Genomic DNA, 25,892 nt, shown 5'->3' with positions numbered 1-25,892 from the left:
GAACAATGACTTATTTTTGTACTATAAAAATAAATATACTTTTCTTCAAAGTTATTTTAGAAAAAGAAAGAACAGTTCATTTTGGGATATGTTTCAAGATACCTGGCTGACATATTGTTTTCAGGAAGAAGTGGAATTTCCAGAACCTTTGTGCTGGCAATTATTATCTCTTGGCTTGCAGTAGCAACTGTCTTCCCAGTGATCCGATGCACCTGGTAAAATGCATGAGGCCGTAAATATCGATCATCTGCTGTTCCAATAAACATCTGTAGATTTATCGGCTTTTCACTATAGCCCAGGAGCTAATTTGGAAGAGCAAACACAGAAAAATACAATTCATTATCCATGCATTTTACAATATGCTTACAATGTTAAGTCTATTATATTTATATCATATACTACTGATACATAAAATGTTATTTCAAAAAAGATAGTAATAAAAACAAGTAATAAATGAATAGCCCTCTAAATCACAGAAATATTTAAGAGTTATAAAATGCTGCAATATATTACAAAGGGATGAAGGAGTTTTTCTGGATTAAAATCTAGATCAACCTAAATTTTGAAAAGCCTTGGTAGAGTGCTGTGGAGAATACAAAAGAAATGTTGATTCTGTGCTCCAGGCAACATTAACCATCCAGACCAGACTTAAAGATCAAGGTATGTGGGAAGGTCCTCTAACGGGCTGCTAAAATCAGAGACACTTTTAGCAGAAAGGATCTGAAAAATCCTATTGCATGTTTCCAAGTTAATATTTCAACTGGCTTAACAAGCTAGGCTACTTGACTTTCTTTGGTACCCTTCACTACTGCTGAGGTTAAGATGGCTACACAGGATTAATAAGGGTGATGACCAGGAGGTGCTGGAGGTAAAAACAGCGACCACAAGAAAAGAGGCAGTTAAAAGAAACAGAGCCTAAAGCACTTAGGGAGACTCCTATGTCCAGTCTGATGGCTGAGTAGCACCCATTGGACCCACCTTGAAAGGACGGACAGAACACCAAAGTAAGCAGATACTGGAAACAAACTGACACATGTAAGAAGAGAATAACAAAAGGTGTGTTTCCTGTTTTTAAGGCTTTTAACCTGAGGAAAAGCCACAGTCCATGCCTTACAGTGAGACTAAAACTACCAAAGAAATCTACAGTCTGAAGGGCTTGAAGAACCAAGGACAGACAGTCTGTCACAACCTCTGGAAAGAAAGAGGCAAATCCCAGAAAAGAGACAGCCAGAGAGGAGGAGCTTCAAATTTTATATATATATAGACTCCGCCCAATCCTTTGGCTGACCTGTAAACCATTCAAGAACAGGATAGATCCAAGCAGCCTAAGGCTAAAATAACTGAAATGAGATTATAAGCTACCACCAACCACAGGGAGACAGGTTTTACAGGTTGACTCCAACCAAGTTAAGTGCCTGCTTAAACAAAAAAAGTCAACATTCTTTGGGAGTACATATGGGTGTGCATTTATATTAGTTTTGATGCTGAGTTGTACAAGTTCTTTATATATTCTGAATATTAATCCCTTGCAGTTATGTGATTTGCAAATATTATCTCCCATTCTGCAGGCTGTCTTTTCACTTTCTTGGTTGTGTCCTTTGATGCACAAAAGTTTTAAAATTTTGATGGAATCTAATTTATTTTGTTTGTTTTGTTGCCTGTGCTTTAGGTGTCATACTTAAGAAACCATTACCAAATCCAATGTTGAGAAGGTTTTTCTCATGTTTTCTTCTAAGAATTTTATAGTTTTAGGTCTTTGATCCATATTTAGTTAATTTTTGTATATAATGTAAGGTAAGGATCCAACTACATTATTTTGCATGGGGATATCTAATTTTCCCAACACCATTTGTTGAAAAGACTGTCATTTCTCCTACTGAATGGTTTTGGAACCCTATCAAAAATGAATTGATCATATATGTTAGGGCTTATTTCTGGGCTTTCTATTCTATTTCATTGGTCTGTCTTTATGCCAGTATCATACTGTTTAAAATACTGTAGCTTTGTAGTATGTTACAAGTCAGGGAAAGGGGGTCCTCCAACTTCACTCTTCTTTTTCAGGATTGTTTCAGCTATTTGAAGCCCCTTGCAATTCCATATGAATTTTTTTTTAAATAAAGTTATTTATTTATTTATTTACTCATGGTTGCGTTGGGTCTCCGTTGCTGTGCGCGGGCTTTCTCTAGTTGTGGCGAGCAGCAGCTACTCTTTGTTGTGATGTGCAGGCTTCTCATTGCAGTGGCTTCTCTTGTTGCAGAGCATGGGCTCTAGGCGTGCAGGCTTCAGTAGTTGTGGCACATGGGCTCAGTAGTTGTGGCACATGGGATTAGTTGTTCTGCAGCACGTCAGATCTCCCTGGACCAGGGCTCAAACCCTGCTCCCTACATTGGTAGGCAGATTCTTAACCACTGCGCCACCAGGGAAGTCCCCATTATGAATTTGAGGATATGCTTTTCCATTCTGCAAAAACGGTTGTTGGAATTTGGGTAAGTATTGCATTAAATCTGTAGACTGCTTTGGACAGTATTGATATCTTAACAATGTTAATTAAGTCTCCTCTCCATGAACATGGAATGTCTTTCTATTTATTTTTGTTTCATGTATATTTGGATTTTATTTTCACTTTATATATTTCCATTTAGTTTTCTTTCTTTCGGAAATATTTTACAGTTTTCAGCATACAAGTCCTTATACCTCCTTGGTTAAATTAATTCCTAAGTATTTAATACTTTTAGATGCTATTGTAAATGAAAACTGCTTTCTTAATGTCCTCTTACGGTTGTTGATCACTGATACACAGAAACACAATCGGTAAGTATGTGTTGATCTCCTACCCTGAAATTTCGTAAACTCATTTATTAGCTCTAGCAGCTTTCTTGGGGATTATTTGCGATTTTTAAAGTATGTGAGCATGTCATCTGTTAATAGAGATAACTTTACCTCTTCCTTTCCAATTTGGATGTCTTTTATTTCTTTTTATTGCCTAACAGCTCTGGCTAGAACTTCCAGCACAAATGTTGAATAGCAGTGGCGAAAGCAAGCATCCTTGTCTTGCTCCTGATCTTAGGGGAAAAGCTTTCAGTCTTTTACCATTAAGTATGATGTTATTAGCTGTGGGCTTTTAATAAATGACCTTGATCATGTTAAGGACTTTCCCACTTTTCTTAGTTTGCTGTTTTTTTTTTTTAATGATATGCTGTTAAATTTTGTCAAATGCCTTTTCTGTGTCAATTGAGATGATCATGTGGTTTTTATGCCTTCATTCTATTAGTATGGCATATTACAACAATTGATTTTCATATGTTGAATTACCTGCATTTCTGAGGTAAATCCCACTTGGTCATGCTGTATAATCCTTTTAATGTGCTGTTGGATTTGGTTTGCTAGTTTTTTGTTGAGGATTTTTGTGCTTATATTCTTTACGGATATTAGTCTGTAGTTTTCTCTTCTTGTGTCTTTGTCCTTATCGTTATCCTTTTGATTAAAAAAAATTTTTTCCATGTCTCTATTGAAATTCCTTCATCTCTTCACATATTTAGCCCACCTTTTCTACTAGATAATTTAGCATTTTCATCATTGTTATGTTAAAGTCTCTTTCTGATAACTCCAACCCAGACACAGAGTTAGATTTAGGCCATCTTTGGGCCAGCTTCTATTGAGTGTTTTCTCTTAGCTGTGGTTCACACTTTCTTGTGTGTGTATGTATAGTTTAACATATACTAGCCATTATGTATAGAACAACTCTAGGAACTGAAGTAGCAAGTATTTACCTTCAGAAAGAGGCATGCTATTTTTTTTTTTTCTTTGGTCAGGTCACAGTTCTTAAGCTGTATCAGCTTTACTGCAGTTTTAGTCAGATTCCTCTGCTTTGAGATGGTGGCTTACGTGCACTTGGTGGAGATCTTACAAATTTCAGACAGACCTTGCTCAGCAATCCCCACTCCTACTTTTGGCCCCAAATGCCTCTGGGAGGAAGATGTGCTCTATGGCTGTTTTATTCCATTGAACCAGCAAGGGAGCGATATGATAACATAGACTGCCTAAAGTCAATTTTTTGGTAAGCACAGTGGAGTGCCCAGCTCTTCAAGACAGTAGTGGTGGAGTTTCTGATGCCCACCCAGTCCTAAGCACTGTCCCTACAAGCTGGGGTTGTGAGTCACAGTGTCAGTGATGTTTTCACTACAGCAAAACTGGGTAGGGTGGCTGTACACTGTTCTAGGCCACATAGCTTCCAAACCTGAGATTTTATGAGGTACCTAATAACCTTAAAAGAAATTCTCTTCTGTTTCTGCACTATGGTTTTGTAAAGTATCCTGACACATGATAGCAAATATAGAGTGCCTAGTACAGTGTCTGGCATGTACCTAACAAATGTTAGCTATTAGTTTGCATCCAGATTCTAAGTATGGAATCTAGTCAGAGTTTCAAATATGTAGGAGTTTTATTTGATTATGTTGTCCTTCAGGTGACTGCTTTACTCCCTCCTGCTTGCTCATCCCTGGCTTTACGGTGGAGTTTGTAACCAAGCAACATCATAATTTATTGATTATCCTCCTCTACCCAGGAAAGGACATGAAGTCTTTTGCCTATTATCAGATAAAATAATTTACCCAGGATGATTTTCAGCCCTGTGCCTTTACAGAGAAGCAAATAAAGCCTGGACCATTGCAATAGTCTTATAACTGCTCTCCCTGTTCTTACTCTTGCTCCCTGATAGCCTATTCTCTGTCCAAGAGTCAGAACAACCTTGTAATATTAACCAGATAACTTTACACCCCTGCTCAGAACTCTCTAATGGCTTCCTTCCATACTCAGAACTAAATTCAAATGCCCTATGATGATTTACAAGTCCTGTGTGATCTGGGCCCTGGCTAACTTGTTGCCTTACCTTCTCCTACTCTCTCCCTTCCACAGTCTGCTCTGGCCACCTTGGCCTTATTGCATGAACCACTCAAGCTCATTCCTAACCTCAGGGCCTTCACACTTAATATTTTGTCCCTCTGGAATATTCTTCCCTCTGATCTTCATATTACCTCACTCCTTCAGCTCTACACTCAAAGGTCAACTTCTCAGAGAAAACCACCCTATCTAAAACATCACATTTCTATCCCTTTATCCTGTTTTATTATTTTTCATAGTATTTATCACTATCAAAAGTATTTTAGGGACTTCCCTGGTGGCACAGTGGTTAAGAATCCGCCTGCCAATGCATGGGACACGGGTTTGAGCCCTGGTCCGGGAAGATCCCACATGCCGCGGAGCAACTAAGCCTGTGTGCCACAACTACTCAGTCTGCATTCTACAGCCCGCGAGCCACAACTACTGAGCCTGCATACCACTACTGAAGCCCGCACGCCTAGAGCCCGTGCTCCACAACAAGAGAAGCCACCGCAATGAGAAGCCCGCGCGCCGCAACGAACAGTAGCCCCCGTTCTCCACAACTAGAGAAAGCCTGTAGGCAGCAGTGAAGACCCAATGGAGCCAAAAATAAATAAATAAACTAATTAATTAATTTTAAAAAAGTATTTTATACATTTGTTTATATCTGTTTTCCTTATTACCACATAAGTTCCCAAAATACAGAAACTTTGTCTTGTTCACCACTCCACCCCTCCTTCTTTTTATTGAGGATCCATTATGGAAATATCTATACCAAATGTCACTGCTTCAGCCAGTATTATATAGGTGACAATAAAAAAAAAGAACAAAGTGGCATGTATTAAATTTTAAGGAATTAGTGAAGACCTTAAAAGGCAGAAATTTATTAATAATAATAATATAGGGAAGCACATGATAAAAAGCAATTAAGGTCCTGTGAAGGAGAGAAAAGACGAAATCATGGAAACCAGCTAAGAGGCTGAAGCACTAAAATCATGTGTACTCAAAGTTTAAACAAGGGTAGAAGTGAGAACATAAATAGAAATGAAGGAGGATTAATGCAATAAGTCTTTCTCGTGAGATCCTAAAGAGATTTTTTGTAACTGGCTACGTATAGAATAATAAAGAGAAGGGAACAAAGAAATTAGAAGTTCTGAGCTTCAGTACTCAAGAGAATGATGGTATCACTAGCAAATAAAGAAATGAAGAAGTCACTGATTTAGAACAGGTTTGGAAGAAGATAATGTTTTCAATGTTAGTCATGTGGTATTCAAGGTAACAGTGAGACATCTAGATGGAAATGTGAGGCCATATAATACATACATTCTTTTAGCCCAGCCATAGCGTTATTGCACACTAACAAAATACAGTCTACTGTGCTTTAAAAGGATGACTGAAATCCTCTTTCTGTTTGTTTTGACATGATGAGTAGAATGATGACATCATGATGACATGAGTATGCACTGTAAAAGTTTCAGTACTCATAGCACTTTAAACACTACTGAGTTTTAACTGCATCACTGTGATTTGTAGCTCCCTGAGCAGCAGCGTAAAATGATGAGAGTGCCAGTATACTCTCTATCTTAACTACTCTGCCATTGTTGCCCCAAAACAGGCTCAGTCAATTTATAAATGAATGAGTATGGCAACATGATGAGTGAGGTGCATATAGGTATTTAATGGAAAGGGGCCAGAAATTCAAACTTCTATCAATGCACGAGATAATCATTGTTTTTCAAAGAGAGGAACTAGCCTATGTTGCACAGAACTTCAGAACGTCCCATCATATATATTCGTGTATACAGAAACGTTTACGAACTTGGAACCCAACTCCTTAGTATATATAAATACCACCCAAATCGCAGTTTTAACACATATGAATTTTTCATGAATGCAACTGCCATGTAAACTGAGGTAAACTTTATTTATTTATTTATTTTGGCTGCGCTGCGCGGCACGTGGAATCTTAGCTCCCCGACCAGGGATCGCACCCGCACCTCCTGCACTGCAAGCACAGAGTCTTAACCACTGGACCACCAGGGAATTCCCGAGGTAAACTTTAGCAAGAGTTGATCATTTCAGAAAATCATGTCATTGCTAGTAATGCCACTCACTTGTGGAATTTAGGTTGCTGATCAACACACTTGCCTATGTGCAAGTGTGATATAGTGATGCTGTAGGTACAAGTATCTAATTATTTCATTGTTTTCTCTATAGTCATTACCAAGCCTTTTCATTTTGAAATATAACTTTTTGTTATAATTTGTTTATAACCGTTTTCTAAATTTGTTTCCTCTTAATAATAAAAGCATTATATTGGTATTTCTAAAATTATATGTGTAGGCTGATTATATTGTCCTTGAATTTCCATTTCAGGTAAATAAAGTATTATAAAATATTTGTTTAAAATTTTAAAAGAGTGGGGTTGGGTCTGATAGGGTTGAGAACCACTAGCCTTAGAAGATTTGCAAGTCAAGAGGCACACTGGTATCAGTTTGCCTAAAATGAATCCTCCAGTCTCCTGTCTAGGGAACATAAACCCACTGCAAGCGTTTTGGGAGTTAAGAGGAGTCAAAGCTCTCCCTATTCAGTACACAGACTTTCATTATGCCTCCCCTTTCATCCCCATCCCATTTTCTGTACAGATCCTCAAGCCCTGCTTTCAGTTATTCTAGAACCTAGAACTTCTATTTCATTCCCTCTAAAGAATAAATCTCCAGAATTCTCCCAAGGTAAGCCAGTGGTTATCACTTCATTATACCATATAAGGGAGAAAAATCTGGGAAGTTTAACTGCTTCTTTTGTAGACCTTCAACAATATGTTTTCGGCCTCACCTCACATCCCACTTTCAGAGACACCAGTGCCTCAATCCCCTGAGCCTTTCCAAGGTTCTTTAGTATAAAATGATTTGTGCTTAATTATTGGTTCTTTCTCTCCAACCAACAAGCTTGAGTTGTAAATGTTTAATGTCTAATGAAGGTAAACACATGTGTTTAACCTAGTATATTTAACTGGAAATTGCAGTTTTCTGTAAATATTTAACTATTTGTGTATTTAAGAAATCTATCAATATTTCAGTTGTGATTTCTTTTTACATATTTTGGTATAAACAAGTTAATAAATGTTAAAGCTTGAATTGAATGGAAAATATTCCATAAAAAATAAAATGCCAACATGATTACAGTAAAAAAAAAAATAAAGCCTAAATAAATCAATAACTAAAGAAGAAATAGTAACAGTGTGGGCGTATGTATGCATATGCACACAAATATGGTTCAGTCACTTTTCCCTTTTGGTTTGTATGGAGGCAGATGGGGTAAGTGATAATGTAGAATGAGAGTCATACAAATTTGGACACAGAGGTGAAAAAGTAACAGTAGAGAGTGGTGATATACTTTAACTAAATTAGTTTATGTAATTCTAAAACTCTTGTGGAGTACATGCCATTTTTTCCAGTTTATAGATGAAGAATCTGAAGCTAAGAAAGATTAAGGAACTACTCCGAACTCATGGCTAATCATCCTTTCTGCTATACTTATTGTTGCTCTTTCATGTTTAATCCTACATTGAACAAATTATTCTATGGAACCAACTGTTCTTGTAGTGGAGGAAGAAGTACCAACAACTTTACCACTTGCCTCAAAGTACTGTGAGGGGGACAGTGTCATTCTTGTTATCTCCAGAGCCTAGTATAGTACCTACCACGTTATGGGCATTTAATCACTGCTGAATGAATGAATTTTGGAATGAGAGAGTACAATTTGGTGGAACAAAATAACACGAGGTTAGTCAACAGAATTATTTAAATAAGAATTATAACCACTAAAGTAGCTGTTTAAAATGAAGTAGTAAAATCTAAAATAGAAAATACAAACTAAAAATTTTATTGCTATCTATTAAGTTACCCAAATATCACATAACATACCAGTAAGTACTATATTCCAAAGTATCCCAGTCATATTAGATGACTCATATTAATACCAGCTTGGCAAAGACATAAGCCACCTGTCCTTTATACTTTGATAGTAAAATGAGCCAGTGATGGGGGAAGGTAATCAGGCAGATAAGATTTCAAAGAGAATGTATTTCATAACACGTATTTCAGCCAACATCTGCTCCAAGCATATATACTACAGCATAAGAAAAATAGGGCTTCTCCCTTGCAACTCAAGGACTTTAAAAGAACATCAAATAAATTAATTAGACTATCATTCCATCCCATCCCATTTGCTGCCAATGTTATAGGCAACAAATTGTTGCTACTGTTAACACTATTCTCTAAAATCTTTCATCTAGTATCAGGATACTTCTCTTCAGGTCACCTTCTGCTTTGTAGAAGAAAGTAAGCTAAGTTGTTTGTTATGTTTCTGTACGTTTCCATAGCAAAGGTCTGTGCCTGCTTAATTTAACTAAAGCTGGAGGGTTAAAGCCTGAAGGTATACGACAGACTAAAGCAGCTTCAATAAGAGGAGTTCTATTATCAGTTCTGCTACATTACTTGGAGGGAGCGGATCTGAATATATTAGACACATGACAACACAATGTAGAGATAATAAAAATACAAAATTAAATTTCCATAAATTGCTTCAAACTGAAAATATACATGTAACAACATCATATAAAAAATCATCACCTGGAAATGAATCTTGGCATATAATGAAATACAAAGTCTAGTTATGGAAAAAAATACTACAATCTCCATTTTAACTTTCAGTAACTTTTGGGATAAGACTCAAAATATTTATTCCTTCATAAAACTTATCACTGTATAACAAAGTATGTATGTAATTTTATGCAATTTTATCCCATATGTAGATTCAAGTAACCACCATAACAGTCATGATCCAGAACTCTTCCATTACCACAAAGGAACTCTCTTGTGCTACCCATTTACATTCACAGTCTTCAACCAGTTCCTGTTCCCTGGCAACCGCTAATCTAGTGTCATCTCTGTAGCCCTGCCATTTTGAGAATGTTATATATATAAATGGAATCACAGTATGTAACCATTTGAGATTGCCTTTTTTCCCACTCAACATAGTTCCATGGAGAACCTTAGAACTTGTGTGTATCAACAGTTTGTTCCTTTTTATTGCTGAATGGTAGCTAGTGCATTGTATGGATATACCAGTTTGTTTAACTCTTCTTCCATTTGGCTTGTTTCTAATTTTTGACTAAGAAAAATGACACCACTATGAACCTTAAAGGTTATTGTGTGAACAAGTTTTTATTTTTCTGCAATAAATGCCAAATGTGATTCCTGGGTCATGTGGTAAATGCAAGTTTAGTTTTTTAAGAACCTGACAAACTATCTTGTGGAGTGGTTGTACCATTTTACATTCGTAACAGCAGTTTAGGTGGGATAAAGTTTCTTGGCATCCTTGCCAGCATTTAGTATTATCACTATTTTTTTTTTCCTGTACGTGGGCCTCTCACTGTTGTGGCCTCTCCCATTGCGGAGCACAGGCTCCGACACACAGGCTCAGTGGCCACGGCTCACGGGCCCAGCCGCTCCACGTCATGTGGGATCTTCCCGGACCGGGGCACGAATCCGTGTCCCCTGCATCGGCAGGCGGACTCTCAACCACTGCGCCACCAGGGAAGCCCTATCACTGTTTTTTTATTTAACTGTTCTATAAGGCATATAGTGATATCTCATTGTGGTTTTAATTTGCATTTTTCTAATGGCTAATAATGTGGAAAATCTTTTCACATGCTTATTTGCCATCTTATCTCCTTGGCAAAATGTCTGTTCATGTCTTGTGCCCATTTATAACTGAATTGCTTTTTTTAAAATTTTATTTTATTTATTTATTTATTTTTGGCTGCACTGGGTCTTTGTTGCTGTGCACGGGCTTTCTCTAGTTGCGGAAAGAGGGGGCTACTCTTCGTTGCCGTGCGAAGGCTTCTCATTGTGGTGGCTTCTCTAGTTGCTCTAGAGCACAGGCTCAGTAGTTATGGGTCACGGGCCCAGTTGCTCTGCGGCATGTGGGATCTTCCTGGACCAGGGCTCAAACCCGCGTCCCCTGCACTGGCAGGCGGATTCCCAACCACTGCGCCACCAGGGAAGCCCCCTGAATTGCTTTTTTACTGTTGAGTTTTCAAAGTTCTTTACATATTCTAGATACAAGATCTTTGTCAGATATGTGGTTTGCAAATGTCTTCTTCCTGTCTTAGCCTGTCTTTGCCATCCTTTTATATTTTTTTTGCCATGCTGTGCAGCATGTGGAATCTTAGTTCCTCAACCTGGGATTGAACCAGTACCCCCTGCACTGGGAGTGTGGAGTCCCAACCACTGGACCACCAGGGAAGTCCTCCGTCCTCTTAATAGGATCTTTCACAGGGCTAAAGTTTTTAATTTTGATGAAGTCCAATTTATCTATTTTTTCTTCTAGTATCATGCTTTTGGTATCATGCCCGAGAACTTTTCTCATAGCTTGAGGTCCTGAAGATTTTCTCCTATGCTTTCTTCTAAAAGTTTTATGGTTTTATAATTCACATTTAATTTCACAATCCATTTTGAATTAATTTTTGTATAAGATGTGAGGTTTAGGTTAAGGTGGTTTTATTTGCTTAAAGATGTCCAACTGCTACAGCACCATTCGTTAAAAAGACAATGTAGGGCTTCCCTGGTGGCGCAGTGGTTGAGAGCCCACCTGCCGATACAGGGGACACAGGTTCGTACCCCGGTCCAGGCAGATCCCACATGCTGTGGAGCGGCTAGGCCCGTGAGCCATGGCCGCTGAGCCTGCGCGTCCAGAGCCTGTGCTTCGCAACGGGACAGGCCACAACAGCGAGAGGCCCGTGTAAAGCAAAAAAAAAAAAAAAAAAAGACAATGTAAAAGCTCTTAAAGAATATTCATCTTGGTCTATAAACAGTATATTTTTTATTTAAATACAGTTGCCATTACCTATGCTAAATTAAAAATTGATGTAATTTCAAATGATTTTCACATTTTGAAAAATGAGAATAAAATGTTTCTGATAATTCCTAAAATACTAATACTTTTTGGACAAATGAAATCAAATTCTACTGTTGTATATTTCTTGTAATTCATTAACATGCCGTATTTCCTTTGGTCTCAGAGCCTTCTAAATCAGCACTGCTCAACAGAACTCTCTGAAATGATGAAAATATTCTATATCTGCATTGTAAAAAAAAACCCATGATCCATGTCATATCAATTGTTGTGTAAGGTGTGAAGTTTAGGTTAAGGTTTATTTTCTTGTCTATGGATGTCCAATTGCTAGCATCATTTGTTCAAAAGGCAATGTAGGGCTTCCCTGGTGGCACAGTGGTTGAGAGTCTGCCTGCCGATGCAGGGGACACGGGTTCGTGCCCCGGTCCGGGAAGATCCCACAATGCTGCGGAGCGGCTGGGCCCGTGAGCCGTGGCCGCTGAGCCTACGCATCCGGAGCCTGTGCTCCGCAACGGGAGAGGCCACAACAGTGAGAGGCCCGCATACCGCAAAAAAAAAAAAAAAACAAAGGCAACGTAACCATTACCCACATTGGCTACCAAGCCTTGAAGTGTTGTTAATGCAAGTGAAGAACTGAATTTTTAATTTTAGTTGCTTTAAATTTAAATGTGGTTAGTAACTGCTGAATTGGACAGTGTAGCTCTAAACCCTTTCCTCTGCTTAATACTTTCACTTCCTTAGTATTTAGCTTTTCCCTGGCTAATGTTTATTAATTAGCTAGGAACTTCACTCAAATAGCAGTGCCTGATTCAACCCCTTCATCTGGGTTTTAGGTCCCTATTTGCTCTCAGAGAGATCTGAATTTCCCCCATTAAGGCTTTATCACACTTTTGTTATTATCTTGTTTGCAAACTTCACTGAACTAGAAATTTCATGAGAGTAGGAAACATGTCTGATTCCACTCCCCCTCTTGAATCCCCAGCTACAGTAACAAACTACCCTGAGTGTATTACATATTTGCAGACCATATTAATGAATAAGATTATTTACTTTGAATAAAAGAAAAAGTTAGTTTATTAGTTGGCTAGAAAGTAGGTGGTATTTTTCAACAGCTTCATAGTTTGAGTTTTTAAAATTTCAAGAAATATATACTTCAGAAACTTCTTGGCTCTCACCATGTAATTATATTGAGAACATCTGAAATCCTCCTTTGGGGAGTATCAGAAAGATTTCTAGAACTTGTGCTTAAGTGCTCTTTCTCTTTTCATTTTGATACAACACTGGCCAATGGAATGCAAACACAGCTCTTTAAAATGACAGCAATCAACCCAGATGAATTCTAAGATGCCAATGTAGATATCTTATTCTGCTGCATTTTCTCCATCAGGGTTCACAGAACATTGATCAAGCTGCTAAAAGAAGCCTAAGTAATAATAGCAAATAATATTTACTGAACATTTACTATGTTCTTTACATGCAATGTTTCATTTCATCCCCACATCAGCTCTTAGGTAGGTGATATTATTCTCATTCTACAAAAAAGGAATTGGAGGTAGTTCCCTCCATAATTAACCTCTATCACATCATATTCTAATTTCCAATATAGCCCTTAATACATTCTAATATTATTTTGTTTATTTGCTTATTGTCTCTGCTATTGTCTCTGTGCCCATAAGGGCAGGGACCTTTTCTGTCTTTTATTTATCTCTGGATCCCCAGCATCTACAATATTGCCTATGACGTAGTGAGCAATCAAAAAATATTTATTGAATGAGTGAAAGGATAGGTGAATGAATAAACTAAGCAATGAATGATTCAATAAAAGGTCTAGAAAAGTTAAACTGCTTGGCCAAAGATACAGTACAGCTCAGGATTCAAACCCAAGCAGTATGACTGTAGAGCCCATACCAGTCATTGAGCTACTAGTATTGACTCCTAAATGTACTTAAAGACCAACACCGTATAGCAAATGTGGACGAGAAGACAAGCTGACCACCAAAGATTTACGTATAGAACTGTATAGTATACCTTTCCTAGTCCTCTTGCAAATGAGTAGGGCCACTCATTTGCAAGTGATTACTCCTGGACAGTGAGTAGTAATAATTGGTAATAATTTCCAGGTTCATGTATCTTATGTGCCTTTCCTATACTTTCTTCCCTTTTCCCAGGGACCATGGAGGCTGTGTGCTGAACATGATTGTATCAAAAAATAGACAGACCTTGTATTCAAGAGTGACAATACAAAAGAAAATAAACTTTTCTGTCACAAACCAACAAGAACTAGAGATTATTAGTCATAGTAGTTAGCCTACCACAATTAATCTAAAAGAGCTTAAACTAATATAATGGTAAACAAGGTTATAATGGTAACAAGATTTTTATTAGAAGCTCCAAACGTTGTAGAAACAGCACTTGTCTTGAAATCAAACACCAGGATTTCTAAAAAAGCTTATTCAGAGAATTAAAAGAGATAATGTGAAAGTACTTTATAAAATGAAAAGCACATGAAATTATAAGATAACTATAAGAGGCAACATGGTACAATAAAAGTGGAACAGCAGAGTCAAAAGACCTGGGTTTAAGATCTCTACCAATTACATTAAGTGTAATCTTAAATCATCTGTACAATGTACTTGCCTTGCCCTTTTCAAAAAACTTTAGCAAATATTAAATATAAACTCTGAGAAAACATTTTGTAAACTACAAAGAACTACAAAAAAAATCAATTTTTGCAATTAGCAACAGAACAAATATGCAAAATGTCACTAGATTAGGCAATTTAAGAGCATGTTGGTGTCTAGCATTTTTTGGATAAATGTCAATATTAAACTAAATTCTTTTAAAATTATTTGTTCTACAACCTAAACATTATTCTAAAAGATATGGAGACTCTATACTATGTTAAACCATCTAAAACAAAATTCAGAAAGTTAAGACCTGCAAAAGTCTCTTTGAATCCTAGGACTGAAAATGTGTATTTTCATTAGAGAACTCCAATAAAAGTTATTGACTTTAATTAAACAATTTTCCTAATTTGGATAAGAAAAATAATCTGATTAAGTACTCATTTACACTATGTTAACTTTATTAAAGATTAATTTCCTGACAAGTAAACAAGTTAGTTTCATTTTAAATTAAACTGCATCACTCTATTTACAAAAGCCAGGACATGGAAGCAACTTAAGTGTCCATCGACAGATGAATGGATAAAGAAGATGTGGCACATATATACAATGGAATATTACTCAGCCATAAAAATAAACGAAACTGAGTTATTTGTAGTGAGGTGGATGGACCTAGAGTCTGTCATACAGAGTGAAGTAAGTCAGAAAGAGAAAAACAAATACCGTATGCTAACATATATATATGGAATCTAAAAAAAAAAAAAAAAAAAAAAAAGGTTCTGAAGAACCTAGGGGCAGGTCAGGTATATATAAAGCCACAGACGTAGAGAATGGACTTGGACTTGAGGACATGGGGAGGGGGAAGGGTAAGCTGGGACGAAGTGAGAGAGTGGCATGGATATATATACACACTACCAAATGTAAAACAGATAGCTAGTGGGAAGCAGCTGCATAGCACAGGGAGATCAGCTCGGTGCTTTGTGACCACCTAGATGGGTGGGATAGGGAGTGTGGGAGGGAGATGCAAGACGGAGGGGATATGGGGATATATGTATATGTATAGCTGATTCACTTTGTTATACAGCAGAAACTAACACACCATTGTAAAGCAATTATACTCCAATAAAGATGTTAAAAAAAATTAAAAATAATTTAAACTGCATCTATTTCTCTATTGTGCTTGTATATTCTTAAGGCACTAAGGAATTTTTTACCCCCACCACACAAAAACATTGTGGAGTATGTAAAACCCAAAAAACCCCCTAGGAAGTTGGAAGAAGTTTCTTAACAGTGCTCTATAATTCTACAGTCCCTAACCATGAACTATAAAAAGAAATAAGATTATATATATTTTTCATCTATCAGCCCAATTTGATAATAAAAGGACATTCAGTTTCTACTTTGTACTCTCCATCTATAAATTCATCAGATTACAGAAAATACAAGGAAGAAGTAGACACTGGCTGTATGGTTCAGTTTTTTTTTTTTAATTTATTTTTTAATTTATTTTTGGCTGCGTTTGGTCCTCATTGCTGCACACGGGCTTTCTCTGGTTCTGGTGAGCAGGGGCTACTCTTTGTTGTGGTGCGTGGGTTTCTCATTGCAGTGGCTTCTCTTGTTGTGGAGCATGGGCTCTAGGCACATGGGCTTCAGGAGTTGTGGCACATGGGCTTAGTTGCTCCGCAGCATGTGGGATCACCCCAGACCAGGGATTGAACCCGTGTCCCCTGCACTGGCAGGTGGATTCTTAACCACTGCGCCACAAGGCAAGTCCCTCAGGGGATTTAAAGTAGTGACACCCGCACCTCATTTTTCTTTTTCCCCTTCTAAAAGCCACACATTAAAGACTAGGATATTTAAAAAACAACTGAATATCTGGGGAAAATTAGAAAATAATCACCCATGCCCAGGGAAAGGCTCAAAAAAGACCAGAGAAGACCTTAAGTTTATACCTCAGGCTGATCCCTGGCAAACAACAACAACAACAACAACAAAAAGAAACCAGCTTACGACAATCAAAAAGACAAAAACAAAAAAGAGCAAGCACTGTGGAAGGGGGAGAATCTGGTTTCTAGTTGTGAACAAAACTTTACAACTTAAGGAACTAGAAAAAGAACAAACTAAACCTAAAGCCAGCAGAAGAAAGTAATAAAGATTAGAGCAGAGGTAAATGAAACAGGAAACAGAAAAATAGAGAAAAATCAATGAAACCAAAAGTTGGTTCTTTAAAAAGATCAAAATTGACAAACTTTTAGCTCAACAGACTAAGAAAAAAGGAGAAAATACTTGAATTACTAAAATTAGAAACAACACTATCAATTCTACAGAAATAAAAAGGATTAGGGCTTCCCTGGTGGCGCAGTGGTTAAGAATCTGCCTGCCAATGCAGGGGACACAGGTTCCAGCCCTGGTCTGGGAGGATCCCATGTGCCGCAGAGCAATTAAGCCTGTGCACCACAACTACTAAGCCTGAGCTCTAGAGCCCGCAAGCCCAACTACTGAAGCCCGTGCACCTAGAGTCCGTACTCTGAAACAAGAGAAGCCACTGCAATGAGAAGCCCACGCTCACTGCAACTAGAGAAAGCCCATGCACAACGAAGACCCAACGCAGCCAAAAAAATAAAATTGATTAATTATTTTAAAGAAAGGATTATAAGAGAGTACTATGAACAACTGTATACCAGCAAACTGGATAACCTACATGAAGTGGACAAATTCCTAGAAACACAAACCCTTAAAACTAAACCACAAAGAAACAGACAATCTGAATATTCCTTTAACTAGTAAGAAGATGGAACCGGTAATTAGAAATCTCCTCACAGGGGCTTCCGTCGTGGCACAGTGGTTAAGAATACGCCTGCCAATACAGGGACATGGGTTTGAGCCCTGGTCCGGGAGGATCCCACATGCTTCGGAGCAACTAAGCCTGTGTGCCACAACTACTGAGCCCTGGTGCCTAGAGCCTGTGCTCCGCAACAAGGGAAGCCACCACAATGAGAAGCCCACGCACCACACCAAAGAGTAGCCCCCACTCGCTGCAACTAAAGAAAGCCTGCGCGCAGAAACGAAGACCCAATACAGCCAAAAAAAAAAAAAAATTTCCTGACAAAGCAAAGCCCTGGACCCAGTGAATTCAACCGAACATTTAAATAAGAACTAATACCGATCTTCTTCAAACATTCAAATAAATTGAAGAGGAGGGAACACTTCCTAACTCATTCCATGGAGTCAGCATTACCCTGATACCAAAGCCAGACGAAGACAATACAAGAAAACTACAGACCAATATCCCTATGAACACTGATGAAAAATCCTCAACAAAATACTGGCAAACCAAATTCTGCAGCATATTTGAAGAATTATACACCATGACCAAGTGGGATTTATTCCCAGAATGCAAGAATGGTTCAACACATGAATATCAATCAATGTAATAAACCACATTAACAGAATGAAGGGAAAAAAAAATCACATGATTATCTCAACTGGTTCAGAAAAGGCATTCGGCAAAATTCAATACCCTTTCATGATAAAAACGCTCAATAAGGTAGGAATAGAAGGAAAATATCTCAAAATAATAAAAGCCATATATGAAAAACCCATTTGGGACTTCCCTGGTGGTCCAGTGGGTAAGACTCCATGCTCCCAATGCAGGGGGCTCGGGTTCAATCTCTGGTCGAGGAATTAGATCCCACATGCATGCCGCAACTAAGAGTTCGCATGCACAACTAAGAAGTCCACATGCCACAACTAAAAACATGTGGCAATGAAGACCCCACGTGCCACAACTAAGACCTGGTGAAGGAGGGAGGGAGGGAGGAAAGGAGGAAGGGAGGAAGGGAGGGAGGGAGGGAGGGAGGGAGGGAGGGAGGGAGGGAGGAAGGAAGCCCCACAGTAAACATCATACTCAAAGGTAAAAGACAAAGTTTTTCCTCTATGATCAGGAACAAGTAATGATGCTTGCTTTCATCACTTCTTTTCAACACAGTACTGGAAGTTCTAGCCAGAGCAATTAGGCAAGAAAAAGAAATAAAAGGTATCTAAATTGGAAAGGAAGAAGTAAAATTATCTGTTCTTAGATGATATAATCTTATAAATCGAAAACCCTGGGCTTCCCTGGTGGCACAGTGGTTAAAAATCTGCCTACCAATGTAAGGGACACAGGTTCGAGCCCTGGCCCGGGAAGATCCCACATGCTGTGGAGCAACTAAGCCTGTGCACCACAACTACTGAGCCTGAGCTCTAGAGCCCCCAAGCCACAACTACTGAGCCCACGTGCCACAACTACTGAAGTCTGTGCACCAGAGCCCATGCTCCACAACAAGAGAAAGCCACAACAATGAGAAGCCCGCACACCACGACGAAGAGTAGCCCCCGCTCACCACAACTAGAGAAAGCCCGTGCACAGCAACGAAGACCCAACACAGCTAAAAATTAATTAATTAATTAATTTAAAAAACAAAGGAAACCCTAATGATTCTACCAGAACAAAAACAAAAACTGTTAGAGATAATAAATGAATTCAACAAAGTAGCAGGACACAAAGTCAACACATGAAAATCAGTTGCATTTCTATACACAAACAGTGAATAACCTGAAAAGGAAATTATGAAAACAATTCCATTTACAATAGCATCAAGAAGAATAAAATACCTAGGAATTAACTCAATCAAAGAGGTTAAAGTTTTACACAATGAAAACTATACAACATTGCTGAAAAAAATTAAAGAAGACATGAATAAATGGAAAAACATCCCATGTTCATTTATTGGAAGATTTATTATTGTTAACATGTCAATACTACCTAAAGCAATCTACAGATTCAATGCAGTCTGCATAAAAATCTCAAAAACATTTTTTGCAGAACAGAAAAATCCATCCTAAAAGTCATATGGAATCTCAAGGGACGCTGAATAGCCAAGACAATCTTCAAAAACAAAGAACAAAACTGAAGACCCACGCTTTCAAATTTCAAAGCTTACTACAAAGCTACCGCAATCAAAACAGTGTGGAACTAGTACAAAGACAGACACAGAGACCAATGGGACAGAATAGAGAGCCTAGAAATAAACGCTTGCACATATGGTCAAAGGTTTTTGTTTTGTTTTCTTTTCTTTTTGACTGTACCACACAGGGATCTTAGTTCCCTGATCAGGGATTGAACCTGGGCCCTGGCAGTGCAAGTGCCAAGTCCTAACCACTGGACTGCCAGGGATGATATTTAACAACAATGTTAAGACTATTCAATGAGGACAGGAGAGTCTTTTCAACAAATGATGCTGAGAAAACTGGATAACTACATGCAAAAGAATAAAGCTGGACCCTTACCTAACACCATATACAAAAATTAACTCAAATGGAGAAAAGACCTAAATGTATGATTTTAACTATAAAACTCTTAGGTAATCTTTTTTTTTTTTTTTGGGCCACCGCCGTGAGGCTCGTGGGATCTTAGTTCCTTGACCAGGGACTGAACCCAGGCCCTCTGCAGTGAAAGCGCTAAGTACTAACCATTGGGTAATCTTAATCAAAATCCCAGCAGGTTTGTTTTTTTTTTTTAATTTTGGGGGTGTGGTGGGTAGAGATTGACAAGCTGACTCTAAAATTCATACAGAAATGCAAAGGACCTAGAATAACCAATACAATCCTAAAAAAAGACCCACACTATCAAATATCAAGATTTACTATAAAGAAATTATAATTAATGCAATGTAGTAATGGTACTAAGACAGAACAAATAGTCCAATGGCACAGAATGAAGAGTTAGGGAAGAGAGCCACAGATATATGGCTGGTCACCTGATTTATGACAAAGGCACCAATGTCATAGAGTAGAAAAATGATGGGCTTTTCAATAATGGTACTGGATCAACTTCTATCCATAAGAAAACAAAATGTATCTTAATCTTTACCTTTAATTCATATACAAAAATTAATTTGAGATAGATCACAGACCTATATGTAAAAGGTAAAGTAATAAAGCTTCCAGAATAAAACACAGGAAACTATCTTCATAACCTTGGAGCAAGCAAAGATTCTTGAAAAGGTATGAAAGCACTTTCCATGGAAAACAAGACTGATAATTTGGACTTCATTAAAATTAAAAACTTCCATTTATCAAAAGACACAATTAAGAAAGTGAAAAAGCAAGCAACAGACTAGGAAAAGAAATGTCATTTGCCATACACATATCTGACAAAGGACTTATATCCAAATATTAAAAACTCCTACAAATCAGTAAGAAAAAGAGACAATTTAAAAATTGGTCAAGAGATGTGAACAGAGACTTCACAAAAAGGACAGCCAAATGTCTGATAAACATATGAAAAGATGTTCAACATCACTGGTTATCAAGAAACAACAATTTAAAAAAAAAAAAAAGAAAGAAACAACAATTTAAAACCAGTGTGATACCTCCACATCCCTGTCAGAATGGTTAAAATTAAAAGACAAGAACCAAGTGCTGGTATTATTGGTGAGGATGTAGAGTAACTGGAACTTTCATATATGGCTGGTCAGGAGTAAAAACTGGTACAGCTCCTTTGAAAAACCAGCAATTCCACTCTGAGACATATAAACATATACCAAAAACATGTGAATGCTTCGTCCACCAAAAGATATGTGTAAAAAAAAGCATACAGCGGCTTTACTCGTGATATTTGAAAACTGGATACAAACCAAGTGTCAATGAACAGAACGACAGATAAAGAAATTGTAGTAAATTCATACGATGGAATATTATACAGCAATTTTTTTCAAACTACAAAAAAACCCAAACTGGATGAATTTCAAGCTCATGTGTTAAATGAAGCTAGACAGAAAACAGAACACTTCGTATGAGTCCATTTATTAGCAACTCATGAATAAAAAAACTAATCAATGATAATAAATGGTCAGAAGCACAGTTACCTTTGGTTGGAAGATATAAACTGGGAAGGGCACAAGGGAGTCTTCTAGGGTGCTTAAAACATTCTATACCTTAACCTGTTTGTAGTTTTACGTGTGTGTGAGTATGTGTGTGCGTGTGTCTGTGTGTGTATGAAAAATTCATTGAGCTATACATGTTAATATTTGTGTACTTTAATGATGCATTCCCATACAGCAGTAAAACATTTTTTAAAAGTCTGCACATACAGAAAAAAATCAACGCATTTTTCCCAGGCTTGAGAACCAAGCACACCACTCTTATGTGTAATGGTCAGATTGGTCTGGAATGGCAATTGGTGTCATCCTCTTTCTCTTTCTGAATATTAAAAAATTCTCAGAACATCCAGTCCCTACCATCAAGAAACTTACACAAGCCGCTTAGATAGCCTCATCCACCAGAGGGCAGACAGCAGAAGCAAGAAGAACTACAATCCTGTAGCCTGTGGAACAAAAACCACATTCACAGAAAGATAGACAAGATGAAAAGGCAGAGGGCTATGTACCAGATGAAGGAACAAGATAAAACCCCAGAAAAACAACTAAATGAAGTAGAGATAGGCAACCTTCCAGAAAAAGATTTCAGAATAATGATAGTGAAGATGATCCAGGACCTCGGAAAAAGAATGGAGGCAAAGATTGAGAAGATGCAAGAAATGTTTAACAAAGACCTAGAAGAATTAAAGAACAAACAAACAGAGATGAACAATACAATAACTGAAATGAAAACTACACTAGAAGGAATCAATAGCAGAATAACTGAGGCAGAAGAATGGATAAGTGACCTGGAAGACGGAATGGTGGAATTCATTACTGTGGAACAGAATAAAGAAAAGAATGAAAAAAAATGAAGACAGCCTAAGAGACCTCTGGGACAACATTAAATGCAACATTTGCATTACAGGGGTCCCAGAGGAGGACAGAAAGAGAAAGGACCAGAGAAAATATCTGAAGAGATTATAGTCAAAAACTTCCCTAACATGGGAAAGGAAATAGCCAACCAAGTTCAGGAAGCACAGAGAGTCTCATACAGGATAAACCCAAGGAGAAACACGCCGAGACACATAGTAATCAATTTGGCAAAAATTAAAGACAAAGAAAAATTATTGAAAGCAGCAAGGGAAAAATGACAAATAACATATAAGGAAACTCCCATAAGGTTAACAGCTGATTTCTCAGCAGAAACTCTACAAGCCAGAAGGGAATGGCATGATATACTTAAAGTGATGAAAGGGAAGAACCTACAACCAAGATTACTCTACCCGGCAAGCATCTCATTCAGATGTGATGGAGAAATCAAAAGCTTTACAGACAAGCAAAAGATAACAGAATTCAGCACCACCAAAACAGCTCTACAACTAATGGTGAAGGAACTTCTCTAAGTGGGAAACACAAGAGAAGAAAAGGACCTACAAAAACAAACCCAAAACAATTAAGGAAATGGTCACAGGAACATACATATCGATAATTACCTTCAACGTGAATGGATTAAATGCTCCAACCAAAAGATACAGGTTTGCTGAATGGATACAAAAACAAGACCCATCTATATGCTGTCTACAAGAGACCCACTTCAGACCTAGGGACACATTCAGACTGAAAGTGAGGGGATGGAAAAAGATATTCCATGCAAATGGAAATCAAAAGAAAGCCGGAGTAGCAATACTCATATCAGATAAAATAGACTTTAAAATAAAGAATGTTACAAGAGACAACGAAGGACACTACATAATGATGAAGGGATCAATCCAAAAAGATATAACAATTATAAATATAATGCACTCAACACAGGACCACCTCAATACATAAGGCAACTGCTAAAAGCTATAAAAGAGGAAATCGACAGTAACACAATAATAGTGGCAGACTTTAACACCTCACTTACACCAATGGACAGATCATACAAAATGAAAATAAATAAAGAAACAGAAGCTTTAAATGACACAATAGACCACATAGATTTCATTGATACTTATAGGACATTCCATCCAAAAACAGCAGATTACACTTTCTTCTCAAGTGTGCACAGAACATTCTCCAGGATAGATCACATCTTGGGTCACAAATCAAGCCTCAGTAAATTTAAGAAAATTGAAATCATATCAAGCATCTTTTCTGACCACAACGCTATGAGATTAGAAATGAATTACAGGGAAAAAAACGTAAAAAAACACAAACACATGGAGGCTAAACAATACGTTACTAAATAACCAAGAGATCACTGAAGAAATCAAGAGGAAATCAAAAAATACCTAGAGACAAATGACAATGAAAACACGATGATCCAAAACCTATGGGATGCAGCAAAAGCAGTTCTAAGAGGGAAGTTTATAGCTATACAAACCTACCTCAAGAAACAAGAAAAATCTCAAATAAACAATCTAACCTTACACCTACAGGAACTGGAGAAAGAAGAACAAACAAAACCCAAAGTTAGCACAAGGAAAGAAATCATAAAGATCAGAGCAGAAATAAATGAAATAGAAACAAAGAAAACAAGAGCAAAGATCAATAAAACGAAAAGCTGGTTCTTTGAGAAGATAAACAAAATTGATACACCATTAGCCAGACTCATCAAGAAAAAGAGGGAAAGGACTCAAATCAATAAAATTAGATAAGAAAAAGGAGAAGTTACAACAGACACTGCAGAAATACAAAGCATCCTAAGAGACTACTAGAAGCAACTCTATGCCAAGAAAATGGACAACCTGGAAGAAATAGACAAATTCTTAGAAAGGTATAACCTTCCAAGACTGAACCAGGAAGAAATAGAAAATATGAACAGGCCAATCACAAGTAATGAAATTGAAACTGTGATGAAAAATCTTCCAACAAACAAAAGTCCAGGACCAGATGGACTCACAGGTGAATTCTATCAAACATTTAGAGAAGAGCTAACACTCATCCTTCTCAAACTCTTCCAAAGAATTGCAGAGGAAGGAACACCCCAAACTCATTCTATGAGGCCACCATCACCCTGCTATCAAAACCAGACAAAGATACTACAAAAAAAGAAAATTACAGACCAGTATTACTGATGAATATAGATGCAAAAATCCTCAACAAAATACTAGCAAACAGAATCCAACAACACATTAAAAGGATCATACACCATGATCAAGTGGGATTTATCCCAGGCATGCAAGGATTCTTCGATATACGTAAATCAATCAATGCGATACACCATATTAACAAACTGAAGAATAAAAACCATATGATCATCTCAATAGATGCAGAAAAAAGCTTTTGACAAAATTCAACACCCATTTATGATAAAAACTCTCCAGAAAGCAGGCAAAGAGGGAACCTACCTCAACATAATAAAGGTCATATATGACAAACCCACAGCAAACATCATTCTCAATGGTAAAAAACTGAAAGCACTTCCTCTAAGATCAGGAACAAGACAAGGATGTCCACTCTCACCACTATTATTCAGCACAGTTTTGGAAGTTCTAGCCACGGCAATCAGAGAAGAAAAAGAAATAAAAGGAATACAGATTGGAAAAGAAGAAGTAAAACTGTCACTGTTGGCAGATGACATGATACTATACATACAGAATCCTAAAGATGCTACCAGAAAACTACTAGAGCTAATCAATGAATTCGGTAAAGTTGCAGGATACAAAATTAATGCACAGAAATCTCTTGCATTCCTATACACTAATGATGAAAAATTTGAAAGAGAAATTAAGGAAACACTCCCATTTACCACTGCAACAAAAAGAATAAAATACCTAGGAATAAACCTACCTAGGGAGACAAAAGACCTGTATGCAGAAAACTATAAGAAACTGATGAAAGAAATTAAAGATGATACCAACAGATGGAGAGATATACCATATTCTTGGATTGGAAGAATCAATATTGTGAAAATGACTATACTACCCAAAGCAATCTACAGATTCAATGCAATCCCTATCAAATTACCAATGGCATTTTTTACGGAACTAGAACAAAAAATCTTAAAATTTGTATGGAAACACAAAGACCCCGAATAGACAAAGCAGTCTTGATGGAAAAAGACAGAGTGGGAGGAATAAGACTCCCTGACTTCAGACTATACTACAAAGCTACAGTAATGAAGACAATAGGGTGCTGGCACAAAAACAGAAACACAGGGCTTCCCTGGTGGCGCAGTGGTTGAGAGTCCGCCTGCCGATGCAGGGGACACGGGTTCGTGCCCCGGTACGGGAAGATCCCACATGCCGCTGAGCGGCTGGGCCCGTGAGCCATGGCCGCCGAGCCTGCGCGTCCGGAGCCTGTGCTCTGCAACGGGAGAGGCCACAACAGTGAGAGGCCCATGTACAGCAAAAAAAAAACAGAAACACAGATCAATGGAACAAGATAGAAAGCCCAGAGATAAACCCACGCACCTATGGTCAACTAATCTATGACAAAGGAGGCAAGGATATACAATAGAGAAAAGACAGTCTCTTCAATAAGTGGTGCTGGGAAAACTGGACAGCTACATGTAAAAGAATGAAATTAGAACACTGCCTAACACCACACACAAAAATAAACTCAATATGGATTTGAGACCTAA

At 37.7% G+C, this 25,892-nt stretch overlaps 1 protein-coding gene and 1 non-coding gene across 4 annotated transcripts in view; both read right to left on the bottom strand.

The window, feature by feature from the left end:
• Nucleotides 1-25,892, bottom strand: part of NFATC3 (nuclear factor of activated T cells 3) — a 133,598-nt gene that overhangs the window by 54,067 nt on the left and 53,639 nt on the right. For all 3 annotated transcript variants that reach the window (XM_030863576.2, XM_030863577.2, XM_060289516.2), the window contains exon 4: nt 103-302. In XM_030863576.2, the coding sequence (XP_030719436.1) occupies nt 103-302 (200 nt within the window). The remainder of the gene's footprint in view (nt 1-102; nt 303-25,892) is intronic.
• TRNAA-UGC (transfer RNA alanine (anticodon UGC)) lies at nt 19,567-19,638 on the bottom strand. The gene has a single exon. It is a non-coding gene; the product is annotated as a tRNA-Ala (tRNA).

Source organism: Globicephala melas, chromosome 19 (genome assembly GCF_963455315.2).
Source record: "Globicephala melas chromosome 19, mGloMel1.2, whole genome shotgun sequence".
Classification (NCBI taxonomy): domain Eukaryota; kingdom Metazoa; phylum Chordata; class Mammalia; order Artiodactyla; family Delphinidae; genus Globicephala; species Globicephala melas.
Note: the sequence above shows the minus strand (reverse complement) of the source record. Positions and strands in the feature narration are given on the sequence as shown.